At 39.5% G+C, this 20,802-nt stretch overlaps 1 protein-coding gene across 2 annotated transcripts in view; it reads right to left on the bottom strand.

Moving 5' to 3' along the window:
* The window catches only part of FDC2 (2Fe-2S ferredoxin-like superfamily protein), a 264,499-nt gene that overhangs the window by 41,465 nt on the left and 202,232 nt on the right, over nucleotides 1-20,802 (bottom strand). For both annotated transcript variants that reach the window (XM_089824492.1, XM_089824493.1), the window contains exon 4: nucleotides 7,882-7,950. In XM_089824492.1, the coding sequence (XP_089680618.1) occupies nucleotides 7,882-7,950 (69 nt within the window). The remainder of the gene's footprint in view (nucleotides 1-7,881; nucleotides 7,951-20,802) is intronic.

Raw genomic sequence — 20,802 nt, 5'->3', positions numbered from 1 at the left:
CGCTTCTGCCCTATTGTTTTGGTGCTGAGAGTATCCAAGTGCTTCCACTGCATTATAGGTGGTTCGCCAGGCGCGAGTGGTCCCGGTTTTGCCTCCAGGGCATCATTCGGGATCAGCCGCGTCGTCGCATCCAAAAACAGACCAATAGCATAATGTGGCATATAGAACGTTTTGTGCTGTAGTGTCATAAACTCTGACATCCGCTCAGCCAATAGTGCTGCCCAGTCATATACTCTGCCGTGCAAGATTTCGTTCATCATGGCTATGTAAACGAGATATCTGAAGCGCGACTCGAACCTATGAGACGGCTTTTAACTATGTCCATCAAACAACACCAATGCCCCTCCTGGATATTAGATTTCTTTAGTCCTCTGCCTTTGGACGTGACTGAAAGAGCCTCCTGTTCTACCTGCGACAGGTCTCCGCACACAAGCTGTATCAATTTCATCTTCACTTCCTGGCTTAACTTCTTCGGCTTGCTTTCTATTTTTCTCCCACCCTGAGCATCACTAGGTATGCCAAATACTCGTGTAAAATCTGTCGGTCTGAATGCTACCATTAACTTGCAACCAAGATATTCAAATGTACTGCTTCTGGAGAACCTGTCATATGTTTCAATCATAATGCGCAAAAACCCCTCATAGTCTCTAATACAAAATACAGGCATTTGCACTACCCATTCCACCTGTGCTCTTTGGATACTAGCCTTCACCTAGTGGTTGTCTGGGGTCTCCTACCACCATTTAACCCTTCGAATGTGATACTCTGTACTATAGGAATTTCTCCTTGCTGCCTGGTTTGCTTTGCTTTCTTACTTGCGCCTGCACTAGTGGTTCCTGTATACATCCCTCCTGCTACACGAATTCCCAACGGTAGTGTCTTTGCATTCTTATTCATGTCCTCGTCTAGTTTTCTCTTCCAAGCCCTCTTTCCAGTTGACTCCATATCGTTACCCTTTCGTCTTTTGTGGATAAATGTCACACCATTCTAGCAGTTACTTTCCACCGTTTTTCTAGCTTCCGTACTGTACGGCTTCTTAATTCCAGCCTCCGTAGTGATGGTACGGCTTCCTTGAAATTTTCTAGTACAGCTCTAAAAGAATTTCTTTTTATCTTGCTTGGAAATGCTCTAATGTTTTTTCAATCCTTAAGATATCCTCCCTCCTATATTTTCATCTGCTTCAAATCCCTTCTTGGTACGGTCCTTGTAATATATATATATATATATATATATTTTTAAATCTTTTTCCAGCCGTCCATACGTTTGATCTCCTCAAGGAATTTATCTCAGCCATACGACCTCTTCTCCTTCTTATCTGACTGGGTTAGCAGCCATACGGTCTCCAATTTCCAATTGTTCCCCAATCCGTAAGGTCTTCAATAACCAATTGCTCTCCTTATCACCGTACGGTAATGTTCCTCAAGCCGTATGGTCTCTTATTTTCCTCAGGCCGTACAGTAATGTTCCTCAGGCCATACGGTCTCTTATTTAGCTTTCCTGTCTCCTAGGGGCCGTACGAGCTTTCATTTAATTTCCCTATGTCCGTACGGGCTTCTTTATTATCTCCCAAAGGCCGTACGGTCGTCTTCTTCTATGCTAGTCTATCCGTACGGTCTTCCTGGTCTATCCGTACGGTCTTCCTAACTTGGATATTCTTGTATCGCCTTTTTAATCTTTATTTTGTTTATTTTATTTACTTTTTTTTTTTTTTTTTTTTTTCTTTCTTTCCTTTCACCCTCCTTGAGCCCTTACGGTCATGAAGGTGGGTCGTACGGTCTTAAATCCTGCTCCTCAAAGACTCCTATTGCCAATTTTACCTCTTTATACATTTATTTTATACTTCATTTTAGCAACTCATGCTTTTCCAACTTCAGTTTATTATTTCATATTTAAAACTATATTCGATTTTAATATTATACATATATACACTATTTACAGACATTTTCTTCATTCACTTATTTGTCTGAGGGGGATCCTTCTTTTCCTTGTATATTTTTAACTTTGATCCATTTACGGCATCTGGAATTTCTTTTCCGTCTAGTGTCCATAATTTAATTGCTCCGTTATATCCAACTTCTCGTATTTTGTACGGTCCAACCCATTTAACTTTGAATTTCCCACCCTTTATTTCATTTCGTCCATTATACTTCAGTACTAACTGACCTAGTTGAAAGTTGTTCAATTTTAGGTGCTTGTCATGCCATGCCTTCCTCGTTTGTGTGACTTCGATGGCCCACTGCGCTTGCAACCATCGCTCATTGAGGTTGTTCAGGTTATACAACCTCTCTCGTAAGCTCTCCATATCGCCTAGTTTATTCTCGATCGCCATCCTTAAACTTGGCACCATGAATTCTGTCAGCACCACTGCCTCCTGTCTGTACATTAGCTGAAACGGGGTATGTCCTGTAGTTACTCTATACGAAGTGCGGTCTCTTCCCAATCTTCTCCCTCAACTGCACAGGATTTATAAATCACTCCTACCAGAATCTTGTTCGTTGCTTTTGCCTGTCCGTTAGCTCTTGGGTATTATGGGCTCGACAATGAATGGTAAATTTTGAAATAAGTAGTGAGTACACTAATTACATGGTAAACAAAATGTCCCCCACGATCACTCGTCAACTGGAGCGGGATCCCGTACCTTGTAATAATTTGTTCATATAAAAATTTTGTTGTGCTGACTGCAGAATTGTCTGGCAATGCGCATGCCTCCACCCATTTAGTTAAGTACTCTGTTGCTACCACAATGTATCTGCACCTTGTTTTGCTCACCTTCAGTGGTCCGATAAAATCCAGTCCCCATCTCTCAAACAGTTCCTGTGCATGCAAGGGATTCAAAGGCATAAAATCTCTCTTCAATGGTTTTCCAGCCCGTTGGCATGTATCACATGCAACAACCCACTCCCTAGCGTCATTGTATACAGTCGGCCACCATAGTCCTGCCAAAAGTTTTTTCCACGCAGTAGTATCTGGCCCCATGTGTCCTCTTGCTGGGCCTTCGTGTGCTTCCGTTAGTACTTTCGAAATTTCCTCCTCGAGGACACACCGTCTTAGAATCTGATCTGGTCCGATTTTATATAGTAGGCCATTAATTAACTGAAATGTCCGGCTTCTCAGTACCAATTTTTGTCTTTCGTTTGGTGACATGTCGCTTGGAAACTGCCCCATCGATAGATATTCTCCAATGCGTGTGTACCAGGCTGGTAGTACTGTAACATGAAAAAGTTGCGCATCTAGAAAATCATCATTAACTCCTTCAGGTGACTCCCCCGATTTCATTCTTGATAGGTGATCTGCACTCACATGACTCTTCCCTGGCTGTACCACGATCTTAAATGTGAACTCCTGTAATAATAACAACCATTGGCTTATTCTTCCTTGAATAATCGGCTTATTAACCAAATAGAGTAACGCCTGATGATCTACATAGAACACAAATGAAGTGGCCAACAAGTAGTGTCTAAACTTTTGTACTGCATATACCATCCCCAACGCTTCTCGCTCTGTGGTACTGTAATTTCTCTCCGCTTTTGACAGCAATCTGCTTGCAAAGTACACTGGATCGTCCAACCCGTGGTCGCCAGTCTGCGCCAGTGTTGCTCCGATGGCATAATTTGAGGCATCTACATGGACATGAAATTCTTTATCCCAATTCGGATAGGCCAAAATCGGAGCCGTAGCCAACCTTGTCTTCAATCCATCAAAGGCTTTGTTCTGCTCAGCCTCCCATCTGTAAGGTTCACCCTTGCAGGTGAGTTTGTCCAGTGGATAAGAAAATTTTGCATAATTTTTGATAAATCTTCGATAATAACCGATGTGCCCCAAAAACGACTTCACTTCCGACACATCCGTCGAGGATGGCATCTCTAAGATCACACGGACCTTGTCTGGATCCGTCTTCAGTCCTTCTTTACAAACTATATGACCAAGCAGCTTCCCCTGCAGTACCATGAACCTGCACTTCTTCGGGTTCAATGCTAATCTTGCTCGCCTGCACCTCTCCATACATTCTCCTAAAGCCATTATGTGTTTGTCCTCTGTGCTAAAAATTGACCAATCATCTAAAAATGCCTTAAAATTTCCAACAGACATCTTATCAAATATATACAAGATAATCCTTTGGAAAGTCGCCGGAGCATTACATAATCCGAACAGCATCCTGTTATATGCATATACTCCATCCTCGACAATGAATGTCGTTTTTAATTTATCCTCCTCAGCGATGGATATCTAATTATACCCCAAGAATCCGTCCATGAATGAATAAATTTCATGCCCCGCTACTTCCTCCAAAATGCTATCTGTAAATGGTATCGAAAACGGGTCTTTAATTGTCACGACATTCAAACATCGAAAATCCACACATATTCTTATCTGTGTCGTATCCTTTTTCAAGGATATCACGATCGGTGATACCCACTCACTTGTCTGCACTTTAAAGATGATACCCGCCTCTAGCATCCTGTCAATCTCTTCCGTGACCCGTGCTGCATAGTTTTTGTTCATTCGGTACGGTCTCTTCCATACTGGTACTTTATTTATGTATGCATTTGCAAATTACAATGACTACAGTGATTTCCAATTACAATGATGATTCCAAAGTCCATCTCGGGCATGTACATATACCTTTCCGAAGGGGTGACCCAAGCGTCACGCGCCCGTTCGAATACTACTCTACCCGTCGGCTACATTATACTTTTTACCGACAACATCTATGTGCCGGAGATTGAAGTTGTTTTAATAAAGACCAAATACTTTCCAACAACACAGGAGAAAAGACTTACGACAATGCAAATGCTATTGAGCAACGATTGTAAGGAGGATTCGATGGAATGGAACACTACGATCTCTGTCAGAAATATTGATGTGCGGAGTATGGTTGAGTCAATCGGTAGAGTAGCATTCAACAATTAGAAATCATATTGTTCTGATTTCTAACTAGTATTCAATATGAAAGTATTGAGTGCATGCTTCAAGCCTATAATTGTGCTCGAATGCCTCCAGCTTTGGGTTCTCTTGAACCATCAATTTTGTTCTTAATTCTTTAACACTGTTGAACCATGATTGGGCTATGCTACTGTTCAATTGTGGAGTAGACTTCTGGACATCACCCGGTGTTACAACACTTTGTATGCGATCCCTCACCTCCTATTTGGACTGGCATTCAGAGGGTGAAAGGGAGCGAGAATATGAATGTGCTATAATATGAAGTGACGGGTTGTATATATCATGAGTTTGATCAGGCACAAATACAATGGAGCATCTCTGTAAATATTATCGAAACTATGGTGATTTGTATGGTGTGATTAAAATCACATATAATAAAGTGATATAACTATTGAACAATAAGCAAACTTTGTAGGAAACACCGTATGAAGCGATAATATTAGATCCCTTGGGAGAAATCAATAAACTTACAAACAAAGATAATGAATTATTGTCAAAGATATCAGAATATTGGCACATCATTATTGTCAATTTAATCCGATTTAGAACATTTGCGGTATACCAAGTTGATTCTAGCAGTGACTTTTAAGTGATTAAAGTAATTTGAGGTTTTATGATTATGTTAGAGGGAAGTAATTATTTAAGGAGAAAATTCATTTAGTTTTAAAGAAATATTATTGTTTATTATTGGGAAGATGTGACTGTTCTTTTTGAAAAGCCACGTCTTCTATTGAATGGGATATAAATAAGGAGTATCTCATTTGTGAAACAAGGCATATTTGACATTAACATATATTCAATAATAAGCATTTTATATTTATTTGTATGGAGGAATAAGGGCTTAAATATGACTTGTAATATAAATTCATTTATTTTATTTAAATAATAAAATAAAAAGTCATTTGTTTATTATAAAGGCATGGAGAATTAAACTGCAATTGCTTCGTCCTTTATGATCATTTTTAAATCTTGTAAACAATTTATGTAGACAAGTGGACAAGATCATCTATGGCATTTTAAACTTGATCATCCTAGATATTGTGAAATATTTAATTGTTTTTGAATCTATGTCCAGTCTGTCTCCCCAACCTTAGGAGTTAAAGCACAATCTAGATTAGTTTAGAATTGCGTATATATATATTTGATCCATTGCATCTTTGATCATTAAACTATTTATAGTTTATATGCATTGAACATTATAAAGTTGTATGTTATAATCTTCATTGTAGTTGACTCTATTGCCCAAATAAGTTAAAGCACTAGTCTATTGGATTTATATTTGGCGTCAAAAAATCTAAAACTTCCTTCTTACAAGCATCAAATCCATTATTGACAAACATTATTCAAAACATCCAACCATTCAAACACTCAGCATTCAATTTCATTTTGGTCGAGTTCGAGGACTTTGCCAACTAAATAACTCTCCAAAGCTTAAATTCGCTTTAGAAAAGATCTGAACCAAGTGATCAAGTTCGAGGAGAAGGTCTACCCGCCTAGGTGTAGTGGAGCCTGAAGTCCAGGGGGATCAAGGTGATTCTCGTTCGTTCACTAGAATTGATTGCGGAATCCTATCAAAGAAGTGGCAGGCTCTTGGATTTCCAATCTACAATTTTGTGAACCAACACCATCTAATGTGTTGTCATCGTGGAGATTAGAAGGAAGGAAGGAAAGTATACAATAAAAATCATTCCCAGACATACTAGAAATGATGAACAAGTGAAGCCTGAGGGATTACGACAAATACAAAAAAGGGTGTCGTCAATAATAATACCTATTGAAGGTATAGTAGATTCTCTCCATTATCCTCAACTTCATTAATATTCATTTTTAAACCAAAGCTTACAATCTAAGGGTAAATCTGCTCCAAAGTCTCATCGATACTTCTTCTTCATCACCACAATCCTCCCACTAATATTCCAAATGTGGCACCGGAAAGAAACCTAGCTTCAATAGAAAATGGTCTTGTGCAATTCCTTTGTTGTCAAAGATTTCCTAGGCTTATAGAACTGGAAATTGAATTTAAAAAGATCCACTTCAAGGTTCAGAGTGTCGCAGACAAACTTACACTTGAAAACAATTACTATAGCACTTGCAGCCTATAATCAATCTCCAATGATACCCACTAAAATATGAAAATTGGCTGTCCCACTTGCCAATGAAAAGTGAAGGAATTTATGTTTTCAAAGATTTGCTAATTTGTTTGAGCTCTCAATTTGGAGAGGGTGTAGGATTAGTGCACTCAAACATAACCATTTGTTAGCAATTCATTAAAAATTTTGAGATTAACAAATGTCTATACTGTCATGTCATATGTGCTGGGTAGTTAAACACTATTAAGTTAAACCTACTCTAACCACATATGACATTGGGTCAAAGGATAACAGAAGAAGAAAACTAATATAATGTCTTTTAAAATTCTTTGATTGTCTGTCTAACTTACTCTATGATTTGTAATAACTGTAGTTAAGGAAAGGTGTCAGAAGGTCAAGATTCAACATCCGGAGGGAAACAAGAGAATTTTCACCAAGTTCCCAGTTTGTCCCATTTACTGCTAATATTCTATAAGGCTTTTGTGATTGAAAACATTCTTCATCACTGGCTCTTTCATTTGCTGCTGTTCTCCTCTATGTACCGGTGCTCATAGTTCTGTCCATAATTATCAATAATGCTACACTGTTCTTTTATAACAAGTGGTAATTATTAATCAACCAATAAATGTGTTGACTTATTGATACAATGTGCATTTCACATGATAACAAATTAAAAATGAAATAATAGTAGAAAAATGTATAAATAAAATTGAGATAGGAACAACACAATTTATCAAAGAGAATGCTTTAGTATGAGAAAAACATGTTTACTTGGTCAAAAATTGTATTCCTTAATTTCTGCATCCCCAGTGTTGATGGGAAGTAAAAGAATCAGAAGATTACATACCTCATCTTCATCTTGAGTTTCGACTTCAAGATCTGAGGCTGGAAAACCAACACAGAGAAGAGCGTATCCCTAAACCCAGAAAGCCAAGTAACATTAGCATTGATGATAGAAATTGTTGTAAACAGTAAGTGTAAATTACACATTTTGTAATAATGGATATCAATCCAAAACCCAAGAGGCATGAACTTTAGAATATAAGTTCAAGCCATCTATGTAAAAGTAGAATTTGTACAAAAAATGTCTCTCCTGCGTATAGCAAAAGCAGGAATATGTTGAACTTTCAGAGTAATATCATTTGAAAGTAATAAAATGGAAGACTGGCGTTATATATCAAAAAGGGTAGAATTTGCAAAATCTATCTACAAAGAAATGATGAGCAAAGCCAAACAAAGATCGGTTAATTAAATTAAAATATAGTATTGATATTAGTAATAGGAACTATAGGCATTAACATTATCATTATTCATTATGTTTTTGTTTTTTTTCAATTTCTCTGCTCAGTAATATATTTTGCTTTCTTATATTAAGATGATTTACATATTAAATAACCAGAAATACCAACACCTTTGTAAGAAGCTCTGCGAGTTCTAACTTTTTAAAAACCACTGGTTTTCTATACATAGGACAAACTTGTTTTGAAGTTTTGATAATATAGAAATTTCTGTCAGTTTTCACAACATGATGCTAGGCAAGAAAGATAATACAAGTAATATAATAAAATTAAATAAACTAGAAATGCAAGAGAGCTACAATTTATTCTTATTCAATTATAAAATATATATCCAAGATAGCTGGCTGGCTTGTAAACATTAAATTCTGGAAATGTAATTGATCTGCAGCTATAAATGATTTGTTGAGTGCTCACAAAGGATGAAACCCTTCAATCATGTGTGAATCCCTTGTGATCAATTTCAGTAAATTGCCTAAGTACTGTAGCGTTTTACTGTTCACGCTACTGTAGCAGCCAACATAAATCACAAGAGCATATCATGCATTACTTGATCTTTGTCTTGCAAATACGACTGGATTAAAATAACTCACTTTGGGATTACCGATTGGCAAATTTGGCTGTAACTTTAAGGTTCATCATGATAAGAAACTTGTTTACCGTATGGGGTAAATGAATTAATGCATACAGACAATGAAACAAGAACATGTAACAGCAGTACTCCTTTTATTATTCACATATGCCAAAGACATTACATTATGCTTATGATGATGATTACAATGATCTCGGGGGGTGTATATATACTTTCTTAAGAACCTTCCCGAAGAGCCGTCGGCTACATAACAAGAACCTTCCCGAAGGGCCCATCGGTTACACAATATTTACCGACGACATCATCCCTCCCAAAAAGAAAAGTCGTCTCCGGACGACAATACAACAAAACTCAAAATAACATAAACATCATGAACTAGAAGGTTGTGTCTTGGACTGTGTAGACCGGCTGCATCGTAGCTGATACACTTGTTCCATCCAAACTTTTAAATCAGCTCTGATCTATGAGTTCTCCTCTACTACCTCCTTCAGCATCAATGTGACATCATGGCATTCAGCTTCCTTCTAATCGTGAGCTTTCTTTGCTGCTTCCTTCTCCTGTAATGCTGCTACAAGTTTTTGTTCTGCCTCTTGCTTCCCACGTGCAATTTCCTCAAGTTGTGCTAACAATGCTGTCCGCTCTGTTTCCCATGCAATCTGTTGGGTGGCAAGTCAGTCAGCCATCTCCTCCCGAGCCTTCTCTGCGGCAGCCTCTAACCGTTGTCTCTCCGCAAGCACCAGCTCTACCAGGAACTTGCTTTTCTCTATGATGTCAGCAAGGCATGAGTGAACATCTTTATCCTTTTCCTCTGCTAGAGGTAGAGGATGCTGCGTCTGTACCCTTCCTTCTGCTTTTTCCAATGCGGGTAAATGAATTAATGCATACAGACAATGAAACAAGAACATGTAACAGCAATATCTCTTTTATTATTCGCATATGCCAAAGACATTACATTATGCTTATGATGATGATTACAATTGTTAAACGTACTGGGTAAAGAAACAATGCATACAGGTAATAGAACAGAACAACAGATAAGAATAGCAGAACTCCTTCGATTATATTCGCATACGCCCAGATATTACATTAGGTTCTAATATCATCTGATGATTACAATGCTTCCCAAATGGGGTATAAATACTTTCCGAAGAACCTTCCCAAAGGGGTCCGTCGGCTACATGACAATAACCTTCCCGAAGGGACCCGTCGGCTACATACAATAACCTTCCTGAAGGGACCCATCGGCTACATAACAAGAACCTTCTCGACGAGACCCGTCGGCTACACAATATTTACCTATGACAACAATGATCTCGGAGGGTGTGTATATACTTTCCTAAGAACCTTCCCGAAGGGCAGTCGGCTACATAACAAGAACCTTCCCAAAGGGCCAATCGGCTACACAATATTTACTAACGACATACATCCCGTCGGCTACACAATATCTACCGACGACAAAATTGGGTCTGTCTAATGACATACATAGGTGTCATTAAATTGATGAGTTGTATATTTTGATCCTCACAATACTCGAATAAGAGGAAAGACATTGGGGATTTATAATCACGCAATCTTCCTGATATTTATACTGAATCCACGACCTTTACAGTTCCTCAAGTGTGTATGTTTTATTGGGAATATTCACTCGATTCCTTTCGAATGGCCATTTGATATGATGCCTACGCAAAAGGTGTAGTCTATAGCTTTGGAAACACTAGATTTCGCAGTCTCTAATTTGAAGTCACCTAATCATGATATGTATTCTTTGTGTAATTGAACCATTATTTTCAACGTTGATTTTAATAGCCCCTATGATGCCCTTGATAAGCTGCGGACCATGTTCGATGCAGGATTCTATAATTGATTGGAGCACATTTGATTACTATAAGTTCATATTACATTGGGCCAACTGGTACACCAACTTTTCTTGCATCATGTCGGAGTTCATCGCCTATTGTACAAAGTGTAAACAAATGTAGTTTGATTGAGCAAAGATATGGGTTCTTCAATGAATGGAGGTGCACAACTGGTCTTGACCTTTCCAACCATGTTATATTTAACCACAAGATATGCTAGCTCAGACTTCATCAAGATCAGTGTCTTCTTTCAAATCCTTGTCGCCAAACTTGACAATCCGTTTGATGGATGTGTCTCTGGTCTCATTTGGTAGAAGAGGAACACGAATTTCTCACCTGCGAATTTAAATTACCTTGCAACAATCTCTACTTTAATAAATATTTTGGAGTTTACATAGGTTTGAGTTTGGTTTGGGTTAGCTCAATTCGTATGAGTCGAGGGAAAAGCCAACCCGATTGAAACTATGAATGCCACCTTCGAACAAGACTCCTTATTTGGTATGCGTCAAATCGACTTTCCACCTGTGATGTTCTGACAGTTGAGGCATTCTATCAAACATTTTGTATGCTCCCCTTTACTCAGGTCGCCCACATGTAAAATATGGGAATGTTGTTGTGCTCAGTCCTCTAAGTTGACCCCTTTTGGTTCACGATTTATTCTCATAGAACATCCGAAGTCTTTTACCACCTGATGAGAGGCGAGCTAGTTTTGATTTGATAGATTTTCTGTTTGCCTGGCATGAGTTGTGCTTTGCCTACAACTCCCTTTGCTAGATTATGTTATTTGCACTGGTATTTAATCAGATGATTAGCAGTTTGCAGGCAACCTCTATGTTCAGCATATGTACTTTCCGCTTTAATAAGAATAGAACACCACATCTTGTTTTGACACCTATCTCCTTTGTGTCTGCAAACCATAATTGGGTTCCCTAATACTGTTGTCTCTTCCACATGCTTTGCGATGAAATTCAGACCATTCTCCATAGAATTTATGATATCTTCTTAAATGCAAGCAATTACTTCGATATGAATATACGTCATCAGGGAGTTTTAGATTATGCCTTGGCTATAGGGACATCATTGTTCTCAATATCTCAAGACTTGCTCATGGAGTTGCTGACCTTGACACAACACATAGATGTTGATGGCTTAGTGACATAGCTTGATTAACCTTCTTCAACCTTTATTAGATATGTAATCGGCAATTGTTGTCATTCTGTATCATTCATATACCAGATTTACTATGTTTCTGGATTCTGCAACCCTGTACGCAAGCAAGATACTGAATATTGTATGTACAAAACACACTCACCAAAATAACTGCAAGGACATCTATCCCAATTGCTTTGAAGTAACAAATTATGGGTCTTTTGAGCATCACAATCTAAAACTTTGAAATTGAATCGATACTCTGGAAATCTAAATATTTCATGTTGAGCCTGTACTTCAAACAAGCACACCCTGAACTTTGAACCTGTTTAAACTTTAAAGTGATATGAACCAGTATACACCAAGATGTATTCGCAAATGGTTGCATGTATTGAACTGAACTAATTTGAACAACTGAACCTGCATGTTATGGTTTGAACCAGTCTGAATCGGTTGAACCAATTGTACCTCTGTGGACCAATCTGAACTTGTTTCAACCAGTTAGAGGCTTGTCAAACCATTTTGAACCTATTTGCACCAGCTGAACGAGTTTGAACTAGTTCAAGGTGGTTCAAGGTGTGTTCTTGAACTTACCAACATTCAACATGAAAAACAGAGATAAACATGAAAAAACAGGGATAAAAATGAAAATAAAAGATAGAATGACTGATATTAAAATTCTTAAATGGGGGTCTATATGAGTACTAACAATAACTCATACAACGTTTTTGTGTTTTTCCATAGTTTTGACTTGGGCACCATTTAAAATAAAATTAAGTCACTTAAAGAACTAACTGATGAGTCATGGCCCCATTGTCATTTTAAGTCATCATTAAAGTGACTTTATTGAATACCTTTATTATAAGTTATTTAATATCATTATTTATGCTCTTTTAATAATTTCTAAGTCAACTGGTCATCAAGCCCGGCTAAATTTAGCAACCCTCTTAAGTCACTATAAATAGTATGTCCTAAGAAGCACTCCAAACAAAGGTAGCAAGAAACTGCAACTGATGACACTTTGCACTGTACCATGACTGCCTCCAATAGCCACTACCAAATATAGTAACTACCAAGATAACTGACTTACTCTGCCCTCTGGATCTGTCCAAAAAATAGTAGGTAGCAAAGTACAAAAATATCCCCCGTCCAAACAATCAGTCTACGAGGGGTGCAATAATGGACTAATCTCAATAACCCAGAGTTAACTGAAAAAGGGGACATTCCACCAACACCTATCGACAACCATCATCCTTTGCATTTACAAACTTCATAAATATTTCCTACCCCTTCTACCCATCATGTTTATCTAAAATGTAAATACATAAAAGTGGGCATATCAACAAAAAGCCCCGCAAACATTCAACACCTACCCAATCAAACCCTTCGGGACAGGCTATGACAATATATCAAGTATTACAAAACATGAGCACATGACAAAGCCCATAAACCAAAATTCATCTTTGTCAACTCAAGGCCACTAAACTTCCAAGCACTCTAACCAAAATTCTCTGTTGCCAGCACTTGAACTCATGCATCCATTTGTTCAGCCAGTAATTCCCATCACAACCAATGTAACCCTACAACAAAAGCAAATTTGTTTCACCGTGACAACGGCTTTACGGTTGCACCTGTTGTGCTCCACTCTAAAAGATCTCCTCCTTTGCAGACATACCACTAGCACTGGACGCATCAAACATCCACCACTTTCATGATAATAGTTGATAGCCTACTTAAATTTTAGCCACTCAACTCGAATCCTTTACTTTTAGCCTTCCTAATTAATCCTCTTAAGCCAACGAAAAAAAAAAACCAAGCCCAACTCGTTAGCATCCTTAGGGTCTTTATATTATTTCCTATAATCAAAGGCAAAGCCCGTATGTGCCCATTCTAGCAGCGAATCCAATCCCACTATCAACTCACTCCTAAACAGCGAATCTATTACCTAACACATCACACTAGCATCTTCTCCTAACTCCAGCTCTAAAGTGACAATCATAGCTACAATATCAACATTCAACCTACATCTGTGAGTGGCATTTTGGAAAAGGTCTCCCAACATTTTTTGAATAGCAATAACAACTTTTTGGATGGGCACTTCAACAGGCCAAATAAGGCTTTTTCCTACAGCTTCATTTGGAATGTGAAGGTCACTTCCATTCTATTATACCTCTCCACACACCAAAAGCCCGAACACCTTTCAGCCCTCGCACTTCACTCTCACCTAAAATCCTTTGTTTCACATATCCAAATGCTTTCCTATTCCAGGATTAAAGGCAGATTCAAGCCATCAACCCTTCCATACTCTGCAAAATCATAAATGCATCCTCTTATTTCCACACCCATTTTGTCCTTTCACCAAATCATTTTTCAATATGCAGCTCCGTCCTTTCAAATAATGATTACATTTAAACATAACGCCAAGATCTCCATCTTTCATGCTTTCCATTTCTCATTTACTGACAACCAACTCGCAAATTGAAAGGAGCCTCAATTAAATTTAATTTTAATATCTCTATCATTACCTAACCTTTACCTTGCCTTAATTCCTAATGATAATTCTCAATGTTGAAATTAATACCATCAAAATCCCTAAAGTCTTCAAATTTGTAACTCCAACTTCACCCAAACCAACCGCCCATTTTTAGAGTCGATCTGCCTCCTCATTGTCTTGCCTACGAATATAAGTTCTTTTATAACTCTCAAATATCTCCAATTCTCTGTTAATTGCCCATTTGCAATTTTGTAAATGCCAAGCATTCGTTGATAATTTGGAAAATAACTTGGGTTATTAATGAAGAGTCACCTTCTACATGGATCCTTTTAATACCTATTTCTCTAGCTAAACTCACAACCATCAATGTCCCCTTCACATCTACACTGTTATTTGTTCCCATTCCTAACCTTTGGCTGCAATCACCACTATATTATCATCAATGTCCCTGATAATAGCTCCAGCACCAAAGGGCCCTGGGTTCCCACTTGCAACCCCATAAAAATTTACCTTAAACCACCACAACTCTGGTTTCTTCCATACAACCTGCTTTTTTCTTACAACTTTCCTATTAACAGTCAAGAATCCCACGCCAAATCTTACTTTTATGCGAGGTCGTTCTCTTTTTATTTCACTATCCTTTATTATATAAGGGATTAGAAGATTTTTCTTGTGTTGTTGAGGTCCCTCTCACTTCTTCAATAAAATGGTAAATCCCCCACAGGAGCCACTATATTGATTCATTCTTATCCATGTAAATCTGCTTGTATAGAATCTTTCTTATCCATAAAAATTAGTATTGAATAAGGAAAAATAAATAAAATTCTATCAAATGGATAAAATAGAACAAGGTAACAAAAGAGATATAATAACATGAATGAAAAATAATAGAAACAAATCATAGTCACAACTTTGAATTTGTTTTATCGCAACTGTTTCTAGTCACAACTTAGAATCCAAATGCTTCTTTCTATTCACTTTTCGTTCAAATTTGTACTACACAATCATAGTTATGCTTGCACAAGTTTGGCAAAGATCTCATGCATATAATAAAAGATGATTTATACAATGGGGGGGCTCCTTACATAGGAAAAAGGAGTGAGAAAAGGTGGGAGCAACTCAACCACCTTGACTTGATCAAACTAGGAAAGAAGATTTGTTGGATTACATGTACTAAAGGTTCGTGTAATCGAATTACATGCAATCTATCTCCTGCATCTAAAAAGCTGGAAATGCTAAAAACTAAAAGAAAAAGATGGAGAAGGTTGAATTAATTTGAAAGATTATCAAGAAAAACCTTATATTTGGCAATACAATCATCAAGCATGGGAAGATCTGGAATCTTCATCTTCTGTAAAATGGCATCAACCCTAACTGCATTGGCATGACTTGTTTTTACAACTCGGTAGTTTCTACAATGGAATCCCACAAGTGTTTTGCTGCAAATTTATAGGTTGCGAACTTGTTCATTGTAAGCACTCCAATATCCTCTAAATTAAATTCAGCATTAACTCTGTCACCGAACCCTAAAGTCATTTCTTCTTCGGTAAACAACTTTTCATCCTTTTTGAGAACCTTGCAACCATTTGTTTTAAGTCACCCATGATCTCTATTTCATAGCCTAGCAATTTTCAAGGGCTTTTTGTGTCTATGTCAAAAATGTTTCCATCACCTGCGCCTTGTGACCTATGAGTCTGATATTCAAAGAACATATCCAGGGATGGAATGATGTTGTATATGATCAAGACATCCAAATCACCCTCTTCCATTTGATCGCACGTGCTCAAATTCTCTGTCATAGCACTAGTCTCTTGATTGAAAGAGGCAATCATACCATGAAGTTGTTCTTCAACACCTCTGATATGTTCAAGGACTTTGAGCACATTTTTAATTGACTAAACTCCCTCTCAGATAATTTCCTCGAATCAAACCTTAGCTACCTTAGCCCTCCAATTCACTTGAGTTGTTTGTGATGTAATGGCCCCTGATTGTGAGGATTATTGGTAAATGATCTCGTGAAGACTAGCATTCTCCAATTTCAACCGAGTTTTCTTCTCTCGGAGCTTGTTATTCTTCTTTGACAAGACAAAGACCGCACCTTGGGCATCCTATTGAGATCCCAACCGTGATCATTTTCCAAGTTCAATTTTGGTGAACTTGTAATCAAAGCGATTAAGCTCTTTACCCGGTCTATCCACCAGAGGCTCTGCAATCTCAGCATATTTGGTCTTCTCGGAATCAATAAGGATTCTTGAGACAACCTTTTCCTTTGGAAGTTAGACTTGATTTTCTTTGCAGGGAGATCATCTAGGGGCAACTTGATCTTTCTCCTTTTTCATGGTAATGTTTCCTAACCATATGAGCAAGTTGAAACTTATGTGTGCTAAAACTAGAATGGTGGTTGCAGAAAACATTGATCCTAATTGTATTTTTGTTGTCATAGTACACGCTTCCATTTGCATTGCCAAAACCATGGGTATCTTTTCAAATGTCTCTGTCATGAACATCTCAAACCATGCAGCTGAGGTATCAAGTTGGGTGTCGTCGGTAGAAATTGTGCATCGGCCGATAGGTCCTTTCGGTAAAAGTTTTGTTATGTAGCCGACAAGAAAACAGTTTGTAACGGGTATAATGTACTTAGCCGACGGATACCTTCGGGAAGGTTCGTCGGAAAGTATTTATAACCCCTTCGGGAAGCATTGTAGGGGGCATATCTTATCATTATCATATCATAGGAGGAAAGCATAATGTACTGTTGGCCTATGCGAATAATAATAGAAGTTCTGCTATTTGCTGTTCGGTGTTCGTATCGATTTTCGGTGTGCGTTGCTTAATTAATCCATACGGAAAACATTTGGCGCCGTTGCTCGATGGATCTGGCACGCAGGCAGGCGGAGATGAATTAAATGCCGAATCAGTTGAACAAAGACAAGAGTAAGTTAAAGCAAAAAGATGACATACGCGTTGCGCAGGAAAATTTAATTTTGGCTCAGCAGATAGAGCGTCGAACGAGGTTTCAGAAGATTTCCGATGGAAGCAAGAGTGTGGAAGGATTGTTGAAGGAGACTCGACAACGGCTTGATTTGGTGGAAGAAGCGAGGGAGGAGTTTCTGAACCTGCATACACCACGGGAAGAGAATCCTGACGGAAGCAGATCGACTCGCACGGCCCGGAGTGCAGAAGGAGCACGAGCGTGGAGTGACCTCTTCGTCCGAGATATACTTCCAGAACAAACAGCTACGATTGACAAACCCTCTTCTTCACCAAACAGCGCGGACGCAGAAAACTGCGCGGGTGTTGACAATAGCGCGGAAGCAGAAAACAGCGCGGGTGTTGAAAACAGCACGGAAGCAGAAAACAGCGCGGGTGTCCAGAACAGCGCGGGTGTTCAGAACAGCGCGGGTGCTCAAAACAGCGTGGGAGTGCAAAACAGCGCAGGTACACAACAAAACCCTCGACATACAGTAATAATGGCAGGTCTGAAGGAAAAATGGCCTAAATTTGATGGTGATGAAGCAGCTGATCCCATTCGACATTGTAAAACATGTGAAACGATCTGGAGGGCGAATGGCATAACAGATACAAACGAATGGATCCAACAATTTCCCGCAACCCTACGGGGTGTTGCCATTGATTGGTTTACTGATGCTGATCCACAGAAATTGAATAGTTGGGATAACATCAAGAAGGAGTTCATCGCAGAATTTCAACTTTTGCGTGATGACAATGAAATTGTCGCAGAGATATTCAATACCAAGCAAAAGAAGAATGAAACTGTACGGGTCTTTGCCAGAAGGTTGAAGGACTTAATCAGTAAGATGGAGAATAAGCCAGCTGACGGGTTACAGAAACGATGGTTCATTGAAGGCCTTCACCCGAAGCTGCGGAAAAAGATGAAGATCGTGCCGCCATCCACATACAATGAAGCTTACAACCGAGTAATGACCTCGAAAGTGACCAGAAGACAAAGAAGAAGAAGAAGACCAGCTCGTCCAATTCAGATGACGATGCATCCTCCGGAAACGATAGCAGCGATGACGAAGGAAGCAACAAGAAGGTTCGTGCCCTTCAAAAAGACATGCTTCGGATGATGAAGGAATTCAAGAACATGAACAAGGAACCTAAGGGTAATGACCTATGGTGCACGGAATGTAAGAAAGAAGGCCATACGAAGGGGTCCTGCCCGAAAGAGCAATTTTGCGAGATCTGCCAGATTATGGGACACTCAATAAAGGAATGCCCTTTCAATTTGAAAACAAGAACACCGCAGCAAGTGTTCCTGACACAGGAGGCCTCTCCGTCCGGGGGGGACGGGAACACCAGTACGGAAGGTGCCACATCAGGCGGATATAGAAACAACCGGCGCGGTCCAAACAACAACAGCACTAACAACACTGGTGGCAACAACACCAATGGAGGAAGAAGTCGCATTCGGTACGATGCAAATGGTCGGCCAATTGTTCAATGCCGCGCATGCAATCTGTGGGGTCACTTCGCCCGGGAGTGCACAACAACAAATACACCGAAATTGCTATGCCGCTGGTGTGGACCTGGTGATCATGATGATACCAAGTGCCCAAAGTCTAGAGTAAATTTGATTACTATAGGAACAGAAGAGGAAGAAGTTCTGGCCATCACTCGGAAGCAAGCGAAGCTATATCCTGACCCAGCGGAAGAAAAGAGGAGACTGGAGCAAGCAAGGGCAGAAATCCAAAAAGCAACACAGGCAGATACGGCTTACCTAAAAGACACGCCAAGTACTTCCGTACGGAATTGTGCAGAACAGAACATTGTACGGCAAATATTGCATACGGAGATACCTGTCAAGATAAATGATCTATTGCTCACGATGCCTCAACTCCGTACAGCTCTCGCAAATATAGTTCCGAGTGTTAAGCAACCTGTAGACCAAGCCAATGACAAACAGGTGGGTACCAGTGCAGAAGATCCGATGTTGTTAGCCCTTTCATCTGGACGCTATCCAGCCGTTGTGGAAATGGGCCTTCTCGGGACGGTGCTAACAGACACGATCATCAACGGAGGATCCGGTGTCAATGTGTTACCGGAGGATACTTGGAAAAAGTTAGGACGGCCGACATTATGGCCACCTACCTTCCAGCTGTTAACAGCCGATCAACACGGAATCAAGCCCTTGGGCATACTCACAGCGCAACCAGTAACAATAGGAACACAACCATTCCTGTTGGACTTCGTTGTGATTCCTCTCAAGCGGAAGGGGTACGATGCCATTTTGGGTCGAGGATGGCTGATACAAGCAAAAGCAAAGCACGATTGGAAGAAAAATACTTTATCACTGGAAAGCAAAGGCCGAAAGTATGTCATTGATTTGCACACTCAGATGGTCGGGGAAGAAGGCCCTTCGTCAGATTCTGAGGGAGCAAAGGATGAAAAAGGGCAAATTATGGAACCAGATCAGGAGGGACTTTTACGGCTGGAAGGAGACGACGATTTGGATTCAATAAATGGTCTGTACCATTGGCAGATAGAGGATTATGAATTGTTTCCAACCTGCAATGTGCTGACAATAGAAGAAAACAAGATCAATGCCTTCCCAAAGGAATTTACTGAAATAAAGGAAGGAGATGCGTCACTCGATGTGACTCCGGCACATCAGTTCACTGAAGGAGAACCCATCAAATATAATGAAGTCGCGTTGCAGACCATGAATTTGGGAGATGAAGCCGAACCACGGACCATATTAGTAGGGGACAATTGGGACCCAGTACTAAAAGCAGCGGCCTTCAAAATATTTTTAGAATATAAGGATGTCTTTGCATGGACATACAAGGACCTGAAGGGCGTACCACCTGAATTATGTGTGCACCGCATTCCATTGATCGAAGGAGCAATACCCGTACGGAAAAGGCCCTACAGAATGAACAAAAATTATGCGGCCCGGGTTACGGAAGAAATAAATCGGATGTTAGAAGCTGGAATTATTTTCAAAGTACAAACCAATGAATGGGTCTCTCCGATCGTGATCTCCCTGAAGAAGGATTCCATTCAGATACGAATATGTGCTGATTTCCGATGTCTCAATGCGGTCACCATCAAGGATCCGTTCCCGATCCCATTCACGGATAGCATTCTGGAGGAGGTAGCAGGACACGAGACCTACTCATTTATGGACGGTTTTTCCGGTTACAATCAAATCTCAATCGCAGAAGAGGATAAACTGAAGACGACATTTGTAGTAGAAGATGGAGTCTATGCCTATAATCGGATGTCGTTCGGCCTATGCAATGCGCCTGCTACATTTCAAAGGATCATACTACACATTTTTAACAAGATGTCCGTCGGAAACTTCGAGGCGTTTCTGGATGACTGGTCCGTGTTCAGTACGGAGGACAAACATCTGGCA

This window comes from Cupressus sempervirens, chromosome 4 (genome assembly GCF_028749045.1).
Source record: "Cupressus sempervirens isolate cs-2001-9-10 chromosome 4, ASM2874904v1, whole genome shotgun sequence".
In the NCBI taxonomy this organism is placed as follows: Eukaryota; Viridiplantae; Streptophyta; class Pinopsida; order Cupressales; family Cupressaceae; genus Cupressus; species Cupressus sempervirens.
Note: the sequence above shows the minus strand (reverse complement) of the source record. Positions and strands in the feature narration are given on the sequence as shown.